Raw genomic sequence first — 12,977 nt, forward strand, 5'->3', positions numbered from 1 at the left:
CATCCGGGTGCCATCTTGTCCGCGGTGAGTGGCCTGGGTTAGGTAGAGAGTCGGCCGACGTAACACTTTCGTTTCTAGGAAGTATTGCAAGACTTCCTTCAAGTTGTCCTACTGCTTCCTGATCTTTTGGTTAAATTCATTTAAATCGTACCGTTTCCACCTCTCAACTAGTTGACGATCGGTCAAATTGTAACTGTTCGGTCGTCGCAACGTTGCGAACCTTGGACGATATTAACGATCAAGGTGGAAGGTTGATTAAGAGTTCTAGTATGATTCTGATTTTGGTGAATGTCTGTTTTAAACTGTTAATATGATTATGATTTTGAAGTCTTCTAAAATGATTGTGATTTTGAAATGGTGTTTACTTCGAAGTCTCTTTTGAAGTGTCTCTTGAAACGTATCTTGAAGTGTGTTTGGAAGTGTGTCTTATGCTCAAAGCACCTAGTGCTTATATTTTAGGTGTCAGTCTGGGGCGTGTGTTTTCGTGAATGTTTTCTGTGAAGTGGAAATGTATGTCTGTCCAAGTTGTGCGTCATGTGCATATCTGGTGAAGGCTGCGTATCGTAACGTTCCGTTAGCGATATCGTCCGGTGGTCTATTGTCGAATTCTCATGTGGTGAAGTTTATAACACGTCATTTGTTATTTAAAATGCTAATTAAGTCGGCGACGTGATCCGAGTTGTAAACCTTATAATGTACAAAGTGGAAAATTCCAACTTCTCAAAAACAACAAATTTGCTGTCCATATCGTAAACCTGGGATACTCTTACATTCTAAACACATACGTTTATCAATGTAATTGATGATGTTTGACGTAAATGCCAAGTAGCATAGGAAAAGATCTCTTAAACCCTTAATAAATTTCTAATAACTAATAATTCTAATTGCTAATGACTTTAACCGCAATACTTTTATTGCGATATTATTGCATCAAATCACCGATAAACCAAATCCAGGCGATAAACCAGACGAGATTTGAGGGATTGGTTTTGCGCGATGACGTGGTCGAACGCTGGATTGTCCTAAGTTTATTCTTACGCCACCGTTAATGGTACGGCTCGTAAAAGCCGACAAGTATACGTAGCATGGTCTCTTTGGGATGCTGTGTATTCGCCAAAATAGACCGGCACGCGAACGAGAGCAACGTGAAACCTCTTCTTGCCCACCCTGCACGCCCCTAGCCACCCTATAGAGTCCCTTTCTTCGTCGCCTCTTGCTCAGCTCGAGCGATATAGCTCGAGGTGAACGGATAGGGTGTCAGACTGACTCTGCACGCGTTCTTGGTCCGGCCAACGAGGCAATGTTTATTTGTTTATTCGGTGTACACGACACTCAGGCGTCGTCGGGTAATTGCTGTCTTCCACCACGGACAACTCGACGAAACGTCGCATGCCTGCCCGTCCAGCGTCACAGTCGAGTTTGTTGAACTTTGTCGCCAAGGAAGGCTATGATTCGACTTCATCGAATTTTACTTCTCTCGATGCGTGCCACTTCGATCCACGGTTTCTTCTTATTCCTTAAAATTGCTTCGTCATATGCTTTTGCAGATTCAACCGAGAGTGGATGAAAGATTTATAGGTTGGTCATCGGTTCTATTTGTCAAATGCCGTGGATGCAAAAGGTATTCCAACGTATCTCTATTTGTCTGATAAATATTTTAGGTAACACTAAGATGCTATTTCGTACTTCGAATTCTTGGAAAAGAGGAAAAATGTGTTGCCTTGATTGTTTCTTAAGTATTTTGTGTATGTATATATGTAGTAATTATAGCATCTAAATTCAGCAAGTTGGAAGTACAAAAGAATTAACTCGTATTGAAAAATACAATGGAACAGTATTTCGTTTGATATGGTTGATAGAAGTTTTGTCAATCATAATATACATGTGTGTTCAGTGCTTGTTTCGTTTCCAAGCTACGAATTTCCCCGTGATAGAATTAATCTCGCAACATTCTCGTCCAATCGTAAATCACGTGATTCATCGTCGAAGAAATTTTACCGATAGCAACGAAGATTTTCCTCTCGCAGTAACAAAAAGTAGCACGTCCCTTTTTAACGTAGAGACATCTCGAACCATTAATACAGAACACTAACACATTCGTTCACCTCTGCCTATCCATCTATTTACCTATCCGTTCTCTGTGCCGACCGCCTAGCAGAGCTCGTAACACGGCGCAGTAACTTCGCGTTTATTCAAATGATGCTTTAGGTTGAGCCTTGAGCGTCCTTTACCGAGAGATAAGTAATCCTGGCGGATTCGCGGGAGAGGTCGAGATGCAACGACTTGCGAAGAGAGGGAAAAGTGGAAAGTAGGGAGAAGGAAGATCAAGAAGGACGAAGGCGTTCAAGGGTCATGAGGAGAACGACTGAAGGAAAGGAAAGGGAAGGAAGGAGCAAAGAAAAAGAGATGTGAAATTGCAAGGATAGGGAAGTAGAAAGAGAACGAGTGAAAAAAAGAGAAGACAAAAGGATGAAGGGGAAGAGGTAGATAAGACCATTCGTTTCAATGAACGACGCTCTGGGATGGAAGAACCATCCCCCTTGTACCTCTTCCTTCGTCTTCTATCCCTACTCTCCTAGGGTATCCACGTTTCTGCTATAGAATGGGATAGAACTCAGTATATAGAACTTTATACGAGTCCGCTCTGAATAGAAAAACACTCGAGGAGACCAACGCTTGCCATCTCTCTTTTTTATCCCCCTTCTTTTCTTCGGTCTTCTTACCTTCTAGGCAGCTATGCTGTCTCTATGCTATTGCCCTCCCTTGCGCACGCAACCCTTCCTTCGGTTACTTCTTCAGCTTGGATCTCATTTGAATGAAACCCACCGCTCCGGCATTCCTTTTTCTTCTATTCACTATCACCCCGACAGCGGAGGCTGCAGCTCCTCGACAGTACCAACCAATATGTTCCGAGGACTCGATTTCACGTAGCAGCGGACTCTATGATGCGAGACGGAAGATCTTTTGGGCTAGTAAAGGCGACCAAACAGGCAGAAAAGAAGAAGGGAAAGAGAGAAGGAAGGAAGGAAGGAAGGAAGGAAGGAAGGAAGGAAGGAAGGAAGGAATGGAAGGATTGTGGGAGCCACATTATCAAGCTGAATGGTAATTCTGAATTTCATTCACTGGGCAATCTTTTCGGTATCCTTTGAATTGATAACTGCAACTCGGCGCGGAGCAAACACGAAGTAACGTGAGCGCTCCTCCTCTTCGCTCCACCTATTGTGTACCAATGGACGCGGAATGTTTCCCGTGTTTCGTTGCTCAATTTGAAACTGATAGCCAGAGAAATTTCTAAGATATGTACTTCCTCGCTATGATTTGCGACTGTTGTATTTTCTGGGAAAGATATTGGCATTGACAAGTTGTAAAAAGTAGAAACTTAATATTTTTTCTTATGATATATAAATCAGCATAATGCTGATTATGTGCCAATTAATGTCTGAGAATTTTGTGAACGTCATGATTACATTGTTACTGCTACTATCATTATTAAATTAACAGATATTAGGTAACAATATTACGTAAAAATGATTTTCTACTCAACCATTTTACTGTCAATATTAATAATAATTAATCAACCATTCCAAGTATTTCTCCATTGTTTCTTTTCAACTTGCCTCAGCATCTAAGATACATTTCTCTGCACAAAATTCCTTTCTATCTTTCAAACCACTCTCTCAGTCTCACAACTACAGTCCAAATAAAACTCGCCCAGCGCCACATTTCAGAGCAAGCACTCTCAAAATGAAGGTTCCCCGGAGCGAAGCCTTACGTCTTCCCAGGCTGCATCCCCAGTTTCTGGCCATGAAATATTAAACTATCCTTATCCAAATCCGCGCCGCGTAATTTCCTTAAGTCGGCCCCGTCGTTCGGCGAATTGCAGCGTCCGCTTTTTAATAAGAGAAAAACTTCGTGGTGAACAAAGCCGCGCCGCGCTGCACCTGCGCGGAAATCCATTCGGAACGGATCCAGTTCCCGCAGGATTGCTAACGGGTAACGTTGCCTCAACCTGCCGCGCCGCAGCCAGAGACACGGTAGTTTCTTTGGATCTGAATATTTCAGCGCACCGCGCAACCTTTGCGCCGCGATCCTCCGAGAGAGAGCTTAAATTATTTCATACGGGCTGTGAGCACGCCGAAGATCAAGAATCGGAAAAGGCACTTTCCGGCCAAAGTAATTCGTTCTGTATCGTACCGACAAAGAGAGAAAGGTGGTATAGGTGATGCGAGAAATGGGAATTCGACACGCGACCGTTTTAGAGCAATTCCGTTACGGAGATTGAATCGAAGACGAGACTGATATATGAAATTTCGCTTTACGCCTGCAAAAACTTTCAACAATAATTTCTCAATTTTTTACTACTCTGTCTGCTGATATTTGTATTGCGAGAAAGTAACGATACTTGGAAATTTATTGAAATCTGATTTAAAAACTTAATTTATGATAAAGTACTTATATTCAGTGTTATAGTAGCATCAGTCACCACATAAATGTTAATTTATTATTCTCCTATAGTTTTTACAAATAACTTTCCATATTTTGTTTATGTATATTTTAAATTCCGGTCAGTTAGTAATAATTATAATAATTAATAATAATGAAGATAATTACCTCACTAATAACCTCAATTTCAATTACCAAATTTTTGCCAAATTAGTAAGTACAGACTAATTTTTCATCTACCATCACGAGATCCTTAAATTGATATTATTTTATCTCGTTTTTAAAACAAATTTGATAACTTCTAATACACTTACGATTAAACAATTCCAATATTATAATTCACATAACGATGTTTAAAGCAAAGAATGTTCTCTTTAGTTCCTCTCTCTTGTTTTCCAAGCTACAAAAGCAACCAACAGCAATAACAAACTATATGTCATCAAGATTGAAAACCCTCGCACGAAAGGAAGCACCACGTAAACTGTAGTCGTTAATTCGCGCAATGCACGTTTGTACACGAGTTTCACCGTAAATATGCAATGATATACAAACATCTATCTACATATACGAGCGAAAGCTACAAGAGAATAACTACCTTTCGATAGAGCTTGTCTATTTATAAAATTAGCACAATACTCGACGTTTATCCACGTGACGGAAGCTTAAAATATTCGAGGCGCGTTACCTCTCGCATAATTCTGCAGTTTGAGTAAATTGGCACCATTTGGCTCGTCCAACCAGCCGCGAATTTACGTTTTCGCTCGTGTTGTATCCTCTTCTACTCTCGATCACGATTTCGTGGATCCCAATTCCGAAAGACAAGATAGATCCGATAGAATGCGCTAGACTAGGATTGATACAACTCGTGGTTAAACGCACCAGATGTGTTCTCCATGGAAGTTTAATAAAGAGCACATTATAGTGATGTCATAAAATCAGTCAATGATCAAAATTTTAGGTGTCAAAGTAGAACAGTCGATCGTAATATGAGCACATAAAGACCAGAAATTTTGACCAAAGCCGTATAAAATCAGTATGGCGACATTATTAACATTAAGCGCTCGAATTATTAGCGTTTTATGGAAGCACCTTCAATTTCAAATTGCCATTGTGTATTGTATGAAAGAATGCAATGTGTTTCTTAAATCATTTGCTATATAAAATTTTGTAAATGTTCTAACATGATGTTCAAAAATCTTTTTAATTTTTAAATTGGTAATCTACGTATCTTCTGAAGAAAATGTTCCTTTTCCATTAACTGTACTTTATATTCAAACTTGTTCAAGTAATGGTTTATTAGTGATATCTTAATAGTTTCTCCGCTTCTAAATGAAATATCCTCAGCTTTAAAATAGAGTACCATGTACTACTCTCAATGATTCTACAGCTCTGGGACACCGATACCGCTACGCGATAGTTAAATTTACGATTTCGCTATATCTTGTCCTGTGCTATTGTACATCATGATTGACTTTATCTCTTGTAATCGCTTACAAGCGAAGGATCTAGATCTCGCTGCGTCTCCTCGCCGCGTCTATTCCGCCCAGTCTACTCTCTTTGCTCGTCGTTATGGTCGTTGACGAGCGTATACCCTTCGTCTCGTTTTCGCTAATAAAATGATTTCTCTCTGGGTTATTTATGCTGACTGGCTGTATTCCCGTGGAAGCGCTAATACGCGTCGAATTAACGCTTCTTAGTCGTTTTAGGCGCGGCGAAATGCCACTATGACGAAACAGCAATCGCTAGGTGGACGTGTCGCATGTCGAGAACACTTGTGGTCCCTTTTCATCTTTGGACAAGTCGAACAAATGTTAAAAGAACAGAGACATTCAACGGATTTATTCAATGTGATAAAATTCATATACTTTGGAGTCACATTCTTTATGGTAAGGGATTCAATATCACATTAGAGTTGACTAAACATAAAATAAGTCTGACAGGAAGATTCTTTGAACTGGTTTCGAACGACGCATAAACACGTAGTATTTTAGGAAATGGAATTTATTGGAGGAAGCGCGTACGGGGATAATTCTGACGATGTCAAGTGAAATGGGACAATGTGTGACTGATATGCACACATTGTACATGAATGCTGAGTAAAATCTACGTGAAGTTTGCATGCCTGTTGCTGTTATTCGTAGAGAATAGAACGCTTCCGTGTTCTGCTGCTTAGGGAGGCTGTGATTTGTTTTACTTGTCGGGATTTGTAATAGAGGTGTGAGCAACAGAGATTTAAATTACTTGTGCATCACGTGTTTGATAAAGTAATTCTAAGTTATAATTTTGTATTTTGTACAGAAACTCTTTTTTCAAATAAGCCTAATGAAAAGGTGCCAAAGCGTCAAATATTATTATTGTGGTAATATTTTTTGAAGGAAAATAGCGTCAGATCAACGTTCTAGATTTCATCTATTTTCGAATTCGTTAATTGTCACTGGCATTAAATGGGGTTAGGTTTTGAGCGATTTTGTAGAAGGGATCGTAGGTATTATGTGACATAAAGCAATAATTCATTTGTCATGCCTGATTTATTGCTGATAAGTGTTATTGAAATTCATTTCCAATGCACGTTTCGCAGCTCTAAATGCATGGCAATTAATATTATTGCATTGCCGGTATGCAATCGATTAAATCGTTTATAATTTCCAAAAAGAGTAAAAATATCGAATCTCATATAGTATAATTGTGAATCAAGCTCCAAATATATTAAATGCCGAGAGAAGTAAAAAATATTCAAATTTTTCAGTGATATTAGAATAATTCCTCATGACCGGTAGTAGAAACCCAAAGTTGTTGTTTTATTTCACTGAGAAGTATCAATGTCCGACAGGGAACGAATTGCAATGACACTTTTCGAGATTCATGGCGTCGAATAGGGTCACGTAAGAAAGAGTGCATCGCTGGGGAATTCTCGTGTGAAAAATAACTTCTTCTGAGGAACAATTAAGAAAATGACGTCCGTAAATTTTCGTAAGTCACAGAAGCGTTTTAAAAGTGTCTCTTCGTGAACGACGTAATTGCTTCCATCAATCCGCACTGAGACAAATTAAAGTAGCATCAGCGAATGCGGCACAGCCTCTTGGATTTAACGACATTTCCATAGTTCAAAGAACGATTGAGACAGATAGTTCTTCGATAAGAATTCTTCGTTAGAATATCTAAAACGAAATGACGCACGAAATTAAATGAAAAAAATTTAAGAAGGAAGAGCGGTTCTAAACTAAAATTCTTCTCAGTCTTAAAAGAATTACGTTTCTCTTCCATCTATTGAAAAATAATTTTAAAGAAATCATTTTGATTTTCGATCGAATCGTTAACGAAGCTAACAAAATAGATACATTAATGAAATACGATTACGATTTTCAAATTCGTATAAAAAGAATGATTAAGCGCCACGAAATTGCTGAATATTGTCGTCATTAGTGGCGCGCAAATAAAAGTAACTTTTGAGATATCTGGCGCGAGCAAAGAAGGACCCGCCTTATTTTTCCAAGAATACTAATTAAGTATTACTAATTAATTCTGCAGGTTGATGTAATTTATGCGAACAGCTCGTTACCAAACAGGTGGTATTCAGCGGCTAATGACCTAGGAACACCAATAATTCATTGATTAACGCCATCTACTGAATAAACAATAAATGCTCCACTCTGCCATCCCTCCTCGTTCTCTCTCTCTCTCTCTCTTTCCCCTTCTATATATATATATATATATATATATAGAGAGAGAGAGAGAGAGAGAGCGTCGGATTCGCCACCCTTTTCTTCTCCCACTAGAATATAACAGTCAAATTTAATAAGACACCACGATAATTCATTACAGGTTGCACGAGTGCTTTCTGAAAAATCGCGGGGAAATTTAATACTTTTTCAGAATATCCTCAAAAACACTACCTTAATAGGAGGTCTCATTAGGTCTTAATTGTGTTCTAAAGTGTATATCTCGAATAGACTTTCTCACCGAAAAAAGAGTAACGAGAAGCTTAGATTTAGTATCGGTTGTTCGAGAACAGATTGAATCCCACCTTTTCTCAATCTTTCTTCTTTCCTGTCTTTCTATTGTGCACGGTACATAGCTGCACGCACGATTGAACGAAGAAGCTAAGGAAGAGATAGTTGAAATCTATACAAGATAACGTTCCTGCTGGAGTATCGGAATGGCGGATCGGCAATTTATCGAAGACGGAGACCGTTCGCGACGGAATAGGCAAGTAACTACCGAGCATTACGAGGTCTTCACAGCGATCTGGATAAAATAGCGTATAATTAGATAGGGTGTAAGATATATTTGGAGTGTGTCCATGTTGGCCTACGGCCAGAGTTCACCCTTCTGATATACACCCGCAAACGAGGTCAAGAAGGTGCTCCTCGCGTCAGGGGGATAGACCGCCACCGCGTTCGGCAACTCTCGTACCGCATGGATTGATTAAATCTGCTATAAATTATTAGTCGTTATTTGATTTCGATCAGGGCCAGTGCGCAGTATGGTTTTCATATTTATCGTTTCGTAGCTTTTAACGATAACCGTCGCGAAAATTTTGATTAATGGAAGGGAAGATTGGGGTCGGTATTGAATAAACGCGTTTATGAGTAAACACACTTTCGTCGACGAAGAATTAAATATTCGTAACATATTTTATTTATGGAAGATTAATATTTCTAGAGCAATAATTTATTGTACAATAATTTATTAAGTAACAATATTTCCGAGTCGACCAATAGCAACTCTTTATAATTTTACAATTTCACGTCGAATAAGGAAATCAAAGCGGTTATAGTTTGTAAAAATAGAATTTCTAAGTATTGTAAATAATCTAATAATCTAATAAATCTTGTGTTCCAAAATATTGTAGGTGTTTGATAATATGTATATTAAGGGACTTCAAATATTGATTCATTCGGTAATTCCAATGTAATTCCAGTTTTCGATACCACGAGACATCGAATCAAGCGAAAAGACGAGGTTCGTTAACGCTAATTAGAATTAATAGATAACAATGTAAGTCGACAGTATCGAACGTAATCCACGTCATTTATGAACACGCTGCGTGCGTTCACGAGAGAGCTTTAGCTTAGCTTAACACCGTAGAAAATTAATTGCGCACACTTGACAAGTTAAGCCGCAGCGTGTAATTAAGAAATATCTGATACCAAACTTTCGCCCAGTTTGGAATTTATAGCAACGCCAATGTTCGAGAATTTATCAACTAGTGACGCAAAGATTCGTCAAGTGCAACACCGATATTTCAAGAAAAATAGAGCAGAGTGATATACAATATCAAAAGAACAGTAAATGGCTTTCCGTGTTATACTGTAAATTATGTGCGACACTCTATCGACTATAAAAATTTACTTGCAACTTACGTATCTTCTCTCATTTCTGACAAGAAATAATAAGCGATTTTTACTTTGTAATCTTGTACTCTAAGAATTTTATTTTTCGCAAGTATTTTCAAGAAACTGTAAAAATATAAGTACAGTAGAGCTTGCCTTATTCGAATTAATAGAGAGCCAAATCTGTTCAGCTAATAGAACGATCATCTTTTCGATATGAAATTTCATTTATTCGAATATCGAAGATTAATTGACAGATTCTTTAAATATTTATAGACTTCGTATCTTTTTGGCTGTTAAATCACATCATTTTTTCAACATAAACAATTGCATCGAACTATATTCTTTTTGTACTTTGAATCATCGAATTTCTTTTTCGAATGCTACGAATACTCCAGCATAAGAAGACACCTCTCCGTTACCATTTTCGTTTGCTGTTTCCATTTATATAAATTCGTCCTTATTATCGTTTTTTATCGTAACAAAACTATTTCATTATATCAATATATTTAAGGTTGTTTTTTACTGTTGCCAGCATCTGAGCAATTTACGTGCTTTAAATAATTTTCAATATCATGCTTTTATCTTTTAATATCTGTGATTGTGGCTTTTCCAACATCATGCATTTTGATTCTGTTGTACGTACACCCCTTTCGAGCTTTTCAAGTAAGTCACATTTTGTTCCGATAGCTAGAATGCTATTAGTTTCATACTAAATTCCTATAATCAGAATTCATTCGATCGAATAAAGGGAAGAATATATTGCGTACGAACACTAATAAAATATATACATATTTGAAACAGAAAAAGGTATTAGATTCTGGGGAATATTATATTCGGATAATAGAATGTTCGGATATTAGAGTATTTGGATAATGGCTGCACAAATAAAGGAACCCCTACTGTAGTAATATCTTCTTCTACCAAATCAATCCAGTTATGTGAATTCGCTTTTCAACGTAAATACCAATATCGTTGGACTTTGAAGTTTCGTCGTGCGCGCGCTAAGAGATTCACAATACTCGACACTCAGGATTCAGTTGTCCATTTCCTTGCGTACAACGGTTCGGTTCGCGTGCTTCATCGTTTCTAGTTTGATTCACAAAAGGTCTAGAGCCTGCATCGAGAGCGGCTATGATTCTGAAACGGGGAACGAGGTAGATAAGGGGTTCGCGATTATTCACCGTTGAATTTCAGTTCCTCGCGTTCAACGTTTGCACGATGGCCCTCACGATGGCTCAACGAAAAGCCGGCGTAGCGACTGATTTGCTAAAATTATTCTTTAGGTTGAAAGTAACGAGCGTGGTGTTGCCGATAACCGACAGGAAACGGCCACTCGTAAATCCTCCTCGTATCATATGATTCACGAAATGGTCTGGTAGTTTCATTATGTTCTACGTAATTGGCGACTCGACTCAGGACTCGACTGTTCCGAAAATGGACCCTTCCTTTCGCCAAGATAACGCGCTGTAATAAATCATCTGCAACGAACAACTCAGCGAGAAATCTTTAGTATCTTCTTTTTAATCATTTGTAAAAAAAGATGCTTAATCTGATGTTATTTAAAAGGTAAAGTGCCGAAGTGAGTAGGAAAGTAATTGAATGCTGAGTATTTCGATCTCACGAACTGCGATTGATTGCCACTGATGTAAAATTACATCATTTCATAAAATAACAGAAAAATGATAAGGGACGAAACAATATCAAAATGTAAATAAACTTAAAATCCGTAAAGAAATTATCGTTCGATATAATAAGTAATTATTATAATACGCTATCGTTAAAAATGGAAGTCCATAATAACTAGCTATAGTTTTATTTCCTTCCAACATCTCTTCACATTACTGATTACAAACTCGATAAAAATTTCTAAAATGTTCCATAGACGTTTGACTCGGCAATGAAACAATAAATTTTCATATATAAAAATATAGATAACATGAATAATAATGCGAGTAACAATGTGAATAACGTTCACTAACAAAATTTTATTACTCCACCTCAATATTATCATTAAACTCAGCAAAACGCAAGAAATCAAAGATAACATTTTGTGATTTCAGAAAGCCTTAGAGAGTACTTCACCAAGTACGGGGACATCACAGAAGTCATGGTCATGAAAGATCCGACCACGCGACGATCAAGGTAAGCGAGATTCCGCTCAAGAAACACCTTAACGTTCCCTAAAAAAAGAAACTATCTCTATTCTGCCCCTTATTCTTCCTTTATCAGTTACAAAAATTTATCGACCAGGGACTTCTTCGTATCTTTGTGTCTTTATGCATGGCGATAGCGATCCAACGGATATCCTGCCTTTTAATAGCGATACGAGTATTCGCGATCGCTTATCTCGACGTAGTTTTATGGAACGTGGTACCTTTCGGATCCTGAGTTATGGGAGCGTTTGACGGTCGACCATGGATTCCTAGACCCCTTATTAGAAGCGCCCCGCAGTTCTGCGTTCGCGTGTTCACATTTGCTTTCGACCGTAGACATGCAAGCCAAGTGCCGCGTTCTATTCTTGCGCATTATGCTAATCGCGACTCGGATTAAACAAGCGGCGAATATATAATATCGGTATTCGTTAAGAACGACTTGGGGCCATCAGATCGGTCATTAGCCGCGATAACGACGATCTTAGTAGCCAGAATGCCAGGCCCGTTGGTGCTTCTATGGATTTATAACATTATAAGATAATGATTGGTTGTGCCACTTCGGAAATGATTGAAAAGAGGCTGTCACGAAACTTGTTGATATACGAACAGCCTACAGCCATGATTAATCGAATGCGAAGATTTATGTGCTAAGAAACAATGATGCCATATTGCTTTTGGAAATATTTAATTCATTCAGAAAGACAAAGTAACTAGAATAATTGTGTTGTTTTTATACCAATTTCGGAAAAGAAGGAAGGTATCTCAATTCGACATGTATATTTTTTTTCTCTTTTCTTTTTCATATCTATGTTTGCCGATTTCTCTGAAACCGCTTGACCAATCGGAAAGGTCCTTTTTGCATCATGTATGACATCTCCGGTTGATCCTATTACAAAATTTTTATGCATTTGCTTTTTTTATTAAACTATATTTTTTGTTGCAAAAATTTTCCAGGGCTTGTTCACTGAACGGACTCGTTTGCAAAATTTCTCCGATTTGTTCATTGTTAGGTATTGTTATTGCAAAGAATTTGTTATTCACTAAT

General features: G+C 38.1%; 1 protein-coding gene across 7 annotated transcripts in view; it reads left to right on the forward strand.

Annotated features, from left to right (window-relative positions):
• The window catches only part of Rbp6 (RNA-binding protein 6), a 765,794-nt gene that overhangs the window by 317,525 nt on the left and 435,292 nt on the right, over positions 1 to 12,977 (forward strand). For all 7 annotated transcript variants that reach the window (XM_072007202.1, XM_072007200.1, XM_072007204.1 and 4 more), the window contains exon 3: positions 11,840 to 11,921. In XM_072007202.1, the coding sequence (XP_071863303.1) occupies positions 11,840 to 11,921 (82 nt within the window). The remainder of the gene's footprint in view (positions 1 to 11,839; positions 11,922 to 12,977) is intronic.

This window comes from Bombus fervidus, chromosome 7 (assembly GCF_041682495.2).
Source record: "Bombus fervidus isolate BK054 chromosome 7, iyBomFerv1, whole genome shotgun sequence".
Lineage (NCBI taxonomy): Eukaryota > Metazoa > Arthropoda > Insecta > Hymenoptera > Apidae > Bombus > Bombus fervidus.